The sequence below is a fragment of the Prionailurus bengalensis genome, chromosome B4, assembly GCF_016509475.1.
Source record: "Prionailurus bengalensis isolate Pbe53 chromosome B4, Fcat_Pben_1.1_paternal_pri, whole genome shotgun sequence".
NCBI lineage: Eukaryota > Metazoa > Chordata > Mammalia > Carnivora > Felidae > Prionailurus > Prionailurus bengalensis.
Genome location: NC_057358.1, coordinates 90,001,860 through 90,014,269, shown reverse-complemented (window position 1 = coordinate 90,014,269; position 12,410 = coordinate 90,001,860). Strand labels below are relative to the sequence as shown.

At 42.1% G+C, this 12,410-nt stretch overlaps 1 protein-coding gene across 2 annotated transcripts in view; it reads right to left on the bottom strand.

Moving 5' to 3' along the window:
* TBC1D30 (TBC1 domain family member 30) overlaps positions 1–12,410 on the bottom strand; it is an 86,078-nt gene that overhangs the window by 34,210 nt on the left and 39,458 nt on the right. The window contains exons 1-4 of one of the 2 annotated variants that reach the window (XM_043562953.1): positions 7,261–7,700; positions 3,537–3,598; positions 2,944–3,009; positions 498–623 (exon numbers count right to left, since the gene is read on the bottom strand). In XM_043562953.1, coding sequence (XP_043418888.1) covers positions 498–623; positions 2,944–3,009; positions 3,537–3,598; positions 7,261–7,423 — 417 coding nt within the window. In that variant the 5' untranslated portion in view covers positions 7,424–7,700. Of the gene's footprint in view, positions 1–497; positions 624–2,943; positions 3,010–3,536; positions 3,599–7,260; positions 7,701–12,410 lie in introns of those variants that run through there. The other variant, XM_043562952.1, reaches the window with a different exon arrangement.

The window sequence follows — 12,410 nt, the reverse complement described above, 5'->3', positions numbered from 1 at the left end:
AATAATCCCAGTAGGCAAACCACAGCTGCCTCCACAGCTGGCATGAACCCTTGACCATCTGGTTCAAAGTAGACCCATCAGTCAATCTATCTTCATAAATTAACAGTTAAGGAATTATCAAAGGCCCTAATAAGAGCCCAATTATTTTAATAGGAAATATACTTTAAATTTCTCAATCTGTGACTTTTATGTAAAAATCCAGTTAACAGCACTGACCCATGCTAAAGAAAGTAAAAGAAATTTCAATCTCCTATCAAGTAAGTAAGATAAGCAAATAGAATATGAACAGAAACATTTTCTTCTTACTGCCAACATACAAATTTATGAAGACAAGATACTGTCAAAGTTCCCATTAAAAGACCGTTAACAAATGAAATAAGAAAGCAGAAAATATATAGACATTCAAACCATAAGGTTTGATCCTCTATCCAGTAAATACCTGGCTCTTAGAATCTTCCTTTTAAGTCAGGACAGTAGGCCAAACTCAGGGGACTTACCTTGACTATCTGAATTCCCATGGAGTCATCATCAGGATTACTCCTTTCATTGAAAGTGAAGCGCATGGTTTTGTCCCAATCAATAGCTATACTGTGCAAATAATGATCTGCCAAGGTCAACCAAACCTAAAATATTAAGAGATAAAAAAGAATGCTACACTAAAATATATAATTTCATCCTTCTTTATTAAAAATAGTTATCACAGGGGTGCCTGGGTGGCTCAGCTGGTTAAGCAACCAACTCCTGGTTTCAGCTCAGGTCGTGATCTCACGGTTCATGAGATCAGGCTCTGTGCTGACAGTGGGGAGCCTGTTTGGGGTTCTCTCTCCCTCTCTCTCTGCCCCTCCCCTGTTCACATGCACTCGTACATACGCACACTCTCTTTCAAAATAAACTTAAAAAAAATAGTTATTGTATCTAACAAGAAAATGGGAACTGATCCTAGACCATATATAGCCCACTTGTAGAAATCAACTTTTCATTGAAATGTTTGCTGTGCTGAATTGAACCAATTAAAGCCTTTCATTTATTGTTTTCTTTATTATTTGTTGAGCTTCTGCTACGCAGCAAGCAATGATCCAATCATTATCCAATCACTGTTAAGAGAACAAAAAAAAAATTCCATTTTTATTTCAGTTCACTGGATTAGCTATATTATGTTATATACTTGTTAGACTTGACTCTGAATTGTTCTCTGTACATGGACACGAGCCACCTGGTCATTCATGGAGAATGGGTCTTTTTTCACCATGGCAGGGCCTCTGCCTTTAAATTATCCCTCCATCTCTCTCTCTCTCTCTCACACACACACACACACACACACACACACACACACACACACACACAACTGACAGACAGGGTCTTATAATGAAAAACTTTTTTTTTTAATTAAATTTTTTTTACACTTATTTATTTTTGAGAGACAGAGAGAAACAGAGCACAAGTGGGGGAGGGGCAGAGAGACAGGGAGACCCAGAATCTGAAGCAGGCTCCAGGCTCTGAGCCGTCAGCCCAGAGCCCGATGCGGGGCTTGAACTCACAAACCGTGAGATCATGACCTGAGCCGAAGTCGGATGCTCAACCGACTGAGCCACCCACGAGCCCCATGAAAAACTTTTTTAAAAGAGTCACTGGATATTTTTACTCCTTTGATTACTTTCTCCTGAAAAGCTGTTTCTGAAAGACTTTAATGTATATTTTGAAGATGAAGAATCCCCACCGTTCAAATTCTAGGGGTATTAAGACTAGGTTTATAAATTAACATACTAAGAAAAATAAATAACATACTAAGAAAGCATGTCAAGTTTTGGCATTTCAACACAATTTAGCAGAAATAACACTGATCAATATCTCCAGCCAGATTTTTTCTTCTAAGCATCACAATCATATATCCAAATTGTTTACCTGACACCCTCAATTTAGATGTCTAATAGGCATTTCAACCTTAACAGATAGCAAACCAATCATCTAATCTACCACTGCGTCAACTGATACATGCATGCATATGAACACACACATCTGCCCCTTCCATCTGAGTAAACAGTAGCTCTAACTTTCCAGAAGCTCAGGTCAAAACCTTGAAGTCATTGTTGACATCCCTCTTATACCTTATATTCAACCTAACAGGAATTCTTGTCAACTCAGCCTTCAAAATATATCTGGAATTTAATCCTTTTTCTCCATCTCCACTACTGTAACCCTGATCTATGTCTTGCCTGAATTATCACAAGTTTTCCATTGATCGCCCTGTTTCCGCCCTTGTCCATATTATCAAACCAGAGAGGTCTGCTTACAATGTAAGTTGTGTGCTGTTACTCCCTATCTCAAAACTTCCCAGTGCTTCCCATCTCAGACTGGGCAAAAGTCCTACTATGGACTGTAAGGTCCTACATGATCTACTATCCTCTAACCCCATCACATTTATCTCTATGACCCTCTCTCCAATTGCATCCTCTTTGTTCACTGGGCTTCAGCCATCCTGGTTATTCGCTTTTGTGATACTCTAGCCTAAGGGTGTTCCCTCTCTTTGGAGTTCTCTTCCCCAGGTAGCTGCTTCACCAACTATTCAAATGTCACCTTGCTATTTAAAATTCCACCTCCTTACTTCCATTCCTCTCCTCTCAATTCTCCTTATTTCTTTCTCTGCCTTATTTTTATGCATGACACATCACCATCTGACACACTTTATATTGCATTCCTTGTAAGCTCCATGAGGCCCAAAATTTTGGTCTGTTGTTTTCCACCCCCACCCCCACTCCCTGTATCCTCAGTACCCAGAACAGTACCTGGCACGGAATAATCAATAAATACTTATTAAATGCATAGATAATGAAGAAAGACAGCTTTCAAATTACTAACCTAGAATATTCTTTTGGACATTTCAGACATTTTAAAGAGGAACGGAGGGCTGATCCTTTTGTTTTGAGCCCTATGCATCCTCCTTACCTTTCTCCTCCATTCCTTTGGTATTCCTGTTGATAGTCTGCAAACTGCCTTGAGAGCATCGTACCACTAGGAGCACAGAAGAAATATTGGCAAAGTGATACTGACCTGGATAAGCATTTTTCAACTTGTTTCCTATTTTGACATCCACAGAGTATGATAAAATTCATACAGCACACTAAGATAAACAGAGTTTCTTTCAGCTACATATAACTACTCCAAGCCCTACCCCCACCCCCCACCTTAGGTACTCTTAACACACCTGTGACCCCTGTGCAGTACACACACAATGATTGGGAAGCTCTGGTTCAGAAACAAATACATGTATTACGGATTCAAAATAATAGATATTTGGCTTTTTAAATTTTTTTTCACACTTGCACCATTAAGAGAAAGTACAAAATTTTTCATTGCAAGTATAAGCTCGGGCTACTTGTAGCCTCATAAGTTTATTTATAATTTTAAAAACTGACTCATCTTATGCATGTCAAAGTATAGGCTAATTTTCCCACTTTGAGAATATATCTCAGTGTGCCCTACCGATACCCCAAAATAAGAGTATTTTCAAAACTAAAAAAAAAAAAAACCAAAGTTACCTGCTGAAAACCATTCTGACCTAAAGATGGCTCAAGAGTGAACTTCAACTTTGTGTCAACTCCTAAAACAAAAATATACATCTGTTATTTTGGAAAGAAATAACACGTTAGATCAAAAATAAAATTAAAAATTAACCTGATTCTACCGAATCATTATAAAATTTTTAAAACATGTTTTTACTAAATTTTAGTCAATTTTGTTAAAATAGAAGGTAATAATATTACTTTTTTAAATAAAAAATATCCTATGGCCACTAGAATGTAGTTTAGCACATAGAATGGTGGCTTCCACAGTTGTTTGGAGCCGTGTAAAAACAAAAACAAAAGCATGACATCACAGGCTTGGAGTTATTCAGACCACCACTCAACTCTGGTCCCTAGTGTCAAACAAATTATTTAACCTGTCTCAGTCTCAATACTTTATCCTTAAAATGAGGAATAATATCTACCTCAGTAAATTATTATGATGATTAACTATAAATCACCCAGCACAGTATAATTAATATTTATGAAACTTATGAAGAGAATTCTCTACTTACAGAATTTGTCTTAGAAAAGACATTTACGTGAACTAAGTTACGAAGGAAACTTCAGTGAAATATCAAAAGTTATCAAAATAATGTCATTGCTTTCTCACTTGTGGAATAATCCATTTTAACAATCTTATTTGGAGATTTTCATGTACCTTAAAATTCTATGATACATTTACTCATTGAAGATAAAACAGTTTGTATGTTTAATTACAGACTACAAGCTAAAAATATAACTATAGATAACATAACTATTATTTAAAGCTATCTACAACTTTAAACAAACTTCTTTGACTAAAATCCCAAATCTATGGAAGAGAATAAATGGGAGAATATATCAAGACAATGTATTTATAATACATAAAGACTTTATGCTATATTCATACTAGGCTTTTATTCAGAATTCCATGTGAGAAGTATGTGTTATTGTCCTTGAAATCAAATTACATGACAATTCTTATTCCCACATAAATTTTATTATTTTTTTTAGTGAGCTTAATTTTTTTAACTTTATTTATTTTGGTGGGGTTGGGGATTGAACCCATGAACTGCAAGACCATGACCTGAGCTGAAACCAAGAGTCTGACATTCAACCAACTGAGCCACCCAGGCAATCCCTCCCATGTAAATTTTATTAAAAAGAATCAACTCTGAAAATGCTGTATTTTTCTACAATTTCAAAATGAATTAAATCATATTTCAAGTCACTTTTTTAGACATATTACTTAAAAGTTCAAGGATCAAGATATACCAAACATTATTAATAGTATTCAGTTTTACAATTTATAATTGTCATTTATGACAATATTTTTTCTCAGATGTTGATTGCAGATTAGGCATACTGAAAACTTCCCCACAACTTCCAGTACTTAGGAATTGGTATGTAGATAGAAACAATTTTCAGAATTTAAAATTACTATAAGGTAGACTTAAAAAAAAACACATATATATACACATATACATATATGTGTATATATATGTATATGTATATATGTATATGTATACATATATATGTGTATATATATATATGGATAGGCGCCTGGGTGGTTCAGTCGGTTGAGCATCTGACTTTGACTCAGGTCATGATCTCATGGTTCATGGGTTCAAGCCCAGCATTGGCCTCTGTGCTGATAGCTCAGAGCCTGGAGCCTGTTTCCAAGTCTGTGTCCTCTCTCTCTCCCTCTCTCCCTCTCTCCCTCTCTCCCTCTCTCCCCCTCCCCCAGTCACACTCTCTCCTCTCTTTCTCTCTCAAAAATAAAATAAACATTAAAAAATTTAAAAAAACATATATATGGAGTCAAGAAACTAGAAAGAGGTATGTATGTTTTGCCCAAGCCCATGACAGTATGCAGATATCCTTCTTGGGAGTTCTGGGAAGAGTACTGTGAATACATGATTTGGGTCCTAGATTTCTGAAGTCAAGCTGTGATAAAGAATCCCAGGCATCCAATCAATGCCCTGATACTTCTTTTCAAAGATTCAGGGCCACAGGCATATTCTGCCTAAGTAGATAAGATTTCCTTCTCCAAAGGTCTATCAAGTACCCCCACAAATTCTCATCCTTTTGAGATCGTTTAAATGAAGTCCTGCTTCAGTGCAGAGCAATGATACAATGGCCACAAGAGTGCCTCCAGCTGGAGCGAATGATTTAAGGCAGGATGAAACACACTCCCTTGTGAGGTTGCTGTCCAGACGCGGGGTGCTGAACGGAGGAGCATACATACTCATGACTTTTGCTTTAACAAAGACAAGGATATTCTGTCCTGCACTGACTTATTTCAACCGACCTGACAGTTCTGGATTCCCTGTATGTACGACCGAATATGCTCCCTTTGCTTTTTCAGAGCACCTGCTGGGCACCAGGTGCTGAAACCTGCTGGGGTTAATCTAAACCACAACTATTTTCTCATGATCTAGAATGAGTCACGGGATTTAACTGGAATTGATCATTCACCACCTGCATGCGATAGCTGAAATCAGGTCATTTTCTCCTCTTTTCTTCTAAAGCAGGGGAGAAGGCTTATGTTTCATCTGATAGTCACGGCTGTTCCGGATTCAGAAATATAAAACACTTTTAACGTGGAAAGGAAAAAATTTTTTAAGGGTAAAGGCAGATGGTGAATAAATACTACAGTCTCTGCAATTAGACACTTCCACGGGGAGAAAAACAAAGAAACCACAAGGTTCGTAAAGGCAGTCACGCGTTCCACCCTTTGGGGCTCCGCGCCTCGTCAGATTCTCTCCAGCAGCCTCAGGATAGCAGGTCCCCGGTGGCGCTGGGGGGGGGGGGGGGGAGCAGGGGCTGGGGGAGGACGAACTCGCCTGGAACCCCGCTGGTGCCACGCTGGGGACAAGTGAGCGCTAAGCACCGGCGAGAGTGCAGCCGGCTCCCTCTGCGGCCACCCTTTGCCAGAAAGCTCTGTGCCCAGGCACCCGCGCCAGGCCCATAAAACCCCGGGGAGGGATGCCGGGTGGTGGAGCAGACGCGGAGTTATGCAGCCTAGAGAAGCAAGGATGTGTAAACACAGGCTACCACCATAAAGGGCCTAGCCTAGCACACAAGGCGCGCTCCCGGACTTAAGCTGTAAGAAAGGATCTCTACTTGCAGGAGGGTTTCCTGCCCGCTCCCCAAACGGACACACAAATTAGAGGCTCCAGGCGAACTGACCCTAGCACTCACGCCGCGGGGACACTCAGGAAAATGCACCCGATTTTTCCTTCGCAGCCGCTGCCTCCCCCTTCGGCCCCAAGAATCAAACATTCTCCTTTCTTCGCCTCACACACCTCTTTCAAGACGTGGCTTCCAGTGAGCCCGAAGCACAATTGGTTGCGCGGCCTCTGGCAGCCTGGGTAGCCGCCAGCACTTCCCCACCACGCGGACAAGGCCGAGCTCGCCTTAAGCTCTGGGTACAAACTGGGCTAGACCGCGCACAAGCCGCGGGGTCGGGACCCGCGGGGAACCACCGGGAGCAGCCAGTCCTCCCAGCCTTGGGAGGCCGCTGCCCGCGCCCAGGCCTTCGTCCGCGCTCTTCCCTCCCAGACCGACCCAGCCCCGCCCGCGCCGAGCCGCGGTACCCCGCACCGGGCGGCCCGCGAGCGCTGCCCGGTTTAGGCGGAGTTCAACTGAGGCAGAGGCACCAGTCCGGAGCGCCACGCTACTTTCCAGTGCCCCATCTGCAGCCCCGGGTCCTCACCCGGCTCCAGGGTGCAGAGCAGCCGGGGCGCGGTCCGAGAAATACAGCTGCGCTTTTTGAGCACATTGCTCAGAATGGTGCCCACGCCTCCGCCTCCGCCACCCTGCCGCTTCAGGCATCTCCCTCCGCGCCTCAGGGAGCCGGTCAGCTTGTCCTGCCGCATTCGAGAGAGCCCGGGGCTCCGGCGCGGCCACGGTCCGCCTCGATCTCCGCCGCCCTGCCGGCGTAGCGGTTCCGCGCGCGGGACTTAGCGAGTCTCCTTAGTCGAGGGGCCCTTGGGAGCAGCGAGAGTGCAGCGGGAGCCCGGGGGTCGGGGGTCGAAGGGACCTGCGAAGCACCGCTGGAGCCACCGAGCGCGGGGCGGTCGGCAGGCATCTGCAGTGCGGAGCCTGCACGGCTGAGGCAGGAGAGGGCTTGGGGCGGGGAAGGGGGCGGGAGCGAGCGAGCGCGCGGGAGATGAAGGCGGCGCTCCCGCCCCCAATCCCGGCATCACCGTGCGCAGGCGGGCGGCCCTAGCTCCAGGGCGGCCTTAGCTCCTGAGCGCCCGGCGGGCTCCTGGCACCTGCGCCCAGGAACCGCAGGACTGTGGAGCCTGGAAACCCCAGAGTCCGGGAGACTGGGAACTGGAGAGCGACCAGGTGAACAAATGCGCCCCGGGACCAGAAGCTGCGGGAGACTTCCGCGCTTTTCCCAAGATCTGGGAGGGGCTGGAGGGTGGCACCAAAGACAGCAAGTCTCAGGTGCAGAACACCAGAGAGATTCAAGTGCCCACCTATCCGGGCAGCTTCAGAAGGGACAGTCAGCCGAACGCAGGACGAATCTGGCAGCGTGGCAGAGAAGCTGGCAGGTGATGAAACACAAGCTTCATCCCAAATGGTGTTACACAGTTTCCTGGCAGCTTAGAGAGGCATGGAAAGCGCGTAACACCGAATAATAATGGTTGTTTCTCTTGGAAGAACAGGCTTCAAGAAAAAAGAATTGTTCACATTTAAAAGCAGTTTTTTTTAAGTGCCCCCTCTGTCCAGCCATAGACTTAAGTAGTTTAGAACTATTAACTATCATTACTATTTAAAAAGGGGGGGGGGGGGGGAGTCATTCTTAAACTATGACAGTCACCCGTAGAATATTAATCATAAAAATGAATGAGGAATAAGGAAGGAAAGGAGATAGGAGGAAATACAGAGACATTTGTATTTGCTAATATTTAGAAAAGGAATACTACATGGATAAAACAACAAAAAAAGTATTTATGTGAGAGGGAACAGTGTGGAAGAAAGAGGAATGAAAAACAGACTTCTCTGGATGTGCCTTATATAGTTTTGACTCTGGGATAACATGTTATATTAATAAATAAAAAGAAAAAGTGAAAATGAATGGAAATAAATGAACCTAACTGAATATCCTGTTGTTGGCACAAGAATACAGAAAAAATTACTAAGTTGCTTTAGAATACAGTATTATGACTGTACATCAATGGTGGTATATATTCCAAGGGCAAAAAGAGCTGCAAAAAAAACCTTAAATGTCAGTAAGTAGCATTATTGTTACTATATTGATGTTTTTTTAATCCTTATGTACACTATGGGATAAAGCAAATAATGTTAATGCCACAAGAAACCAAGATGTTCTCAGTGTAACCGAAAACTCAAGTGTACAAAGAAATTAAGGGTTTTTTTAATTCTGTATTATATTTGGAACTTTGGAACTAGTATGAACTTGTCTTTTTTTTTTTTTTTTTCAAAAATACATACACAGTTGAACAAGGAACAACAGGGGAGTAAAGGATGTGAACCTTCCCACCCACCCCCAATAGTGGAAAATTTGCATATAAATTTGACTTTCCAAAAACCTTACCAATTGCCTACTACTGACCAGAACCCTTACCAATAACATAAATGGTCAATCAACACATATTTGAATGGAGTGCCTTGCTGGCTCAGTTAGTAGAGCATGTGACTTTTGGTCTTGGGGGTCCTGCATTCCACACTGGGTATAGAGCTTACTTAAAAAAAATTAATTACTGGGGCACGTGGCTGGCTCAGTATGTTGAGCATCTGAGACTTGATTTCAGCTCAGGTCATGACCCCAGGGTCATGGGATTGAGCCCTGCGTTGGGCTCTGCACTAAACAGAGTCTGCTTGGGATTCTCTTTCTCCCTCTGCCCCTCTCCCCAACTTGCCCTCTCTAAATTAAAAAAAAATTAATTCCTATGCAAATTTTTGGGGCACCTGGCTGGCTCCATCAGTAGAGCATGAGACCCTGGTCTTGGGGTTGTGAGTTTGAGCCACACACTGGGTATAGAGATTACTTAAAAATAAAAATAAATTTTAAAAAAACACATATTTGGTGTGTTAAATGTATTATATATGTATTCTTACAATAAAGTAAGCTAGAGAAAAGAAAATCTTAAGAAAATCATACATTGAAAAAAAATTTTTTTTAAATCATACAGAAAAGAAAATGCATCTACAGTACTATATTTATTGAAAAAAAAAACACTTATAAATGGACCTGTGCAGTTCAAACCCATGTTGTTTAGAACTAAAGACACTGAGTGGGTTTTGAACTAAAGACAACCCAGCAGCAATGAACACCTGCAGCACCCAAGTTGTGGTCTCTAAAAACCATTCCCCACTAAAAAGAATCAAGACTCCTTTGAAGTGTGACTGATTCTACATCTGAGCCAGAAAAAAGTACAAGATGAGACTGAACCATTTTGATGAGCTAAGGAAGTAAGGAAGTGCTCCAAGACTAATAGGGGCATGTCAAAAGGACATAAGAGTCACATGAATAGGCTACTACTGGCCAAAGGTGGAAATTTTTGACCATCAAAAACAACGACTGCTATTGATTGAAAAGTATTGAGTATTTTTTAAATGCAGTCTTAATGATATTCTGAAAGAGCTGGAAAAGAAGTCATTCTTATGACTCTGGCACACTTATTTGGTAATCAGTACATTCTGGGCTTTATGAAGTACCCCAGAATCTGAAGACAATGTCAGAAATGACACAACTCTAATCATGAAATATACATTTCATACATATAGAATCTGTTAAAATGAGATTCTTAATCTGCAAAAGTAAACCTGGCTCATTTGGGATACGTAAGCTACTCGGTTATGCCTGCCCCACTGGGGGAAAAATGCTTTGAAAAAGTACTGCCTCATCACTTGAGAAGATGAAGTCATTGTTTAACCTGGTCATAATTGACTGTTTGGCTTAGATTTCCCAACACTTTACACCAAGCTCAAAATCTATCCTTCGTCAGCCTGATACTTTCATAGTTTCAGTACATGTTCATTTTCCTTTTGCTTTCTCTTAATTTTAATAAGATGTCCATTGACTGTTCCAGCCTATCTCAGCTGTGCTGAGAGTAATAACAGAAAGAGAACTGACGTTTGGCTTTAGCCAATTTTTTAGAGGGCACCACAGGCCCCTGGTTGTGAAGACGGTGATGAATGGCCAGAATCAAAGGAAGAGAACCGGAAGGAGAGGGAAAATCCAAGAAAACAAGCCGGTATCTGCATGCACAGTCTCATCTTCCAGAGAGCTCTCATCTGCTCAAACCTTAGGGGGTTCTGTGTTCTCTTTTAACCAGAGAGGCTATTGACACTCAGTTTCTAACACTGGGCCAGCAGGAAAGACAGCCTCAGCAGCCAAGAAGAGGAGCAGTGGGCTCGGCTCTACAACATTGCCTCTGGATCGGAAGGGACATCCAGCTCCCACAGCTGGTGGACATGTGCCTCTCAGACCATCCCCCTCCCTCTGGCCCAGACTCCATGCTCACCAAACAAAGGCTGAGTGTCATCTGACTTCCCATAGATTTTGCTGCAAAGAAGAAAATGCACCGGCCAGTTAATAGCAGCCAATACCCCCGAATTTGCCCAATTCTCAGTGAGCTGAGGAAATCAAGTTTCTGGACTGCCAAAGGAAAATCTAGACCCTAGATGGCCAAGCTCACCTCGACATGTCATGGCTGACAAAAAGCCCTCTCTCCATAACTCTTCTCCAGACAATTTTTTTTTTTGCCATTAGTAACGGTTTGTTTACTTTCAAGATAAAAATTCTGTTTCATCTCCAATTTATTACAAGGAAAAACTCTTTTAAAAAAGTTTCCTTGAAAACTTGCCATTCTAAACTACATAGAAACTGAAAACAGAAAAAAAAAAAGAAAAAAATAATAGTTTCTACTATTATAGCAATAAATAGTGACAGAATTAAATATTATTATTTTGTTTACATTGAAGAGGAAAGCCAGGATTGCCAACTTTTACAGCAAACAGATAATTAAACAAGCAGTAAAATACAATGGTCTAAAAGCAGCCATGGCATAAGCCTAGTATTATACTTATTGTATGACTCATGGTTTCTTATTCATGTCTGCAATATTGTTTTCTAGAAGCAAAAGATGTCACCTGAAGTCAACTTGTAGAGGAAACAATGCCAGCATGGACTTTGCTTGAAGACCTCAGGTGGTAAGATTCCCAGCCAAGGCCAACTTAACATCCCTCTTTACTAATTGAGTGATCTTTACTAATCAAATAATATCAGTGAATTCACATTTGGGCAAATCATACCTTGGCACAGCCTTGAACAATTACAATTTAAGCTGTATTTGGCAAAAAGAAGGCTCAATGAAAACTGATTTGGATTTGAAACTTACTTGGATTGCTAAAGAAAATGAGTGTTTTGAGAGAGCCTCCTGAATGGTATACAGAGTCCAATCCCCACAGGACATCCCCAGAGACGGAAGTTCCCAGGCTGATACAAGAAGCAGGGATCTTCGGCTACCCCTGCACCTTCAGGTCCTTGAGCTGGGAATGAGGCTCTCTTGAGAGCAAAATATTCCTTTATTCGGAGGCACAGAAAGCCCAACTTAAGGAATAAAAGCTCTGTCCCAAGAGGCTTCCAGACAGAAATCGGGTCTGGGACTTTTGTGATTTCCTCATGCTACTATTTTTAACAGTAAAATCTTAAAATAAAAAGGGCCTACGTGCTTATCTACAGGGACTGAACAGAACTAGTAGTGACAATTACCAAGAGAAAAGGCCCTGGAAGCCTGCTTTGAGGAGAGGAAAAAAACCCTACAGGAGCTGTCTTGCTTGGGAGTGGAGTGGGGGGGAGAGGGGTGAGAAACAGCCTGGAACTCA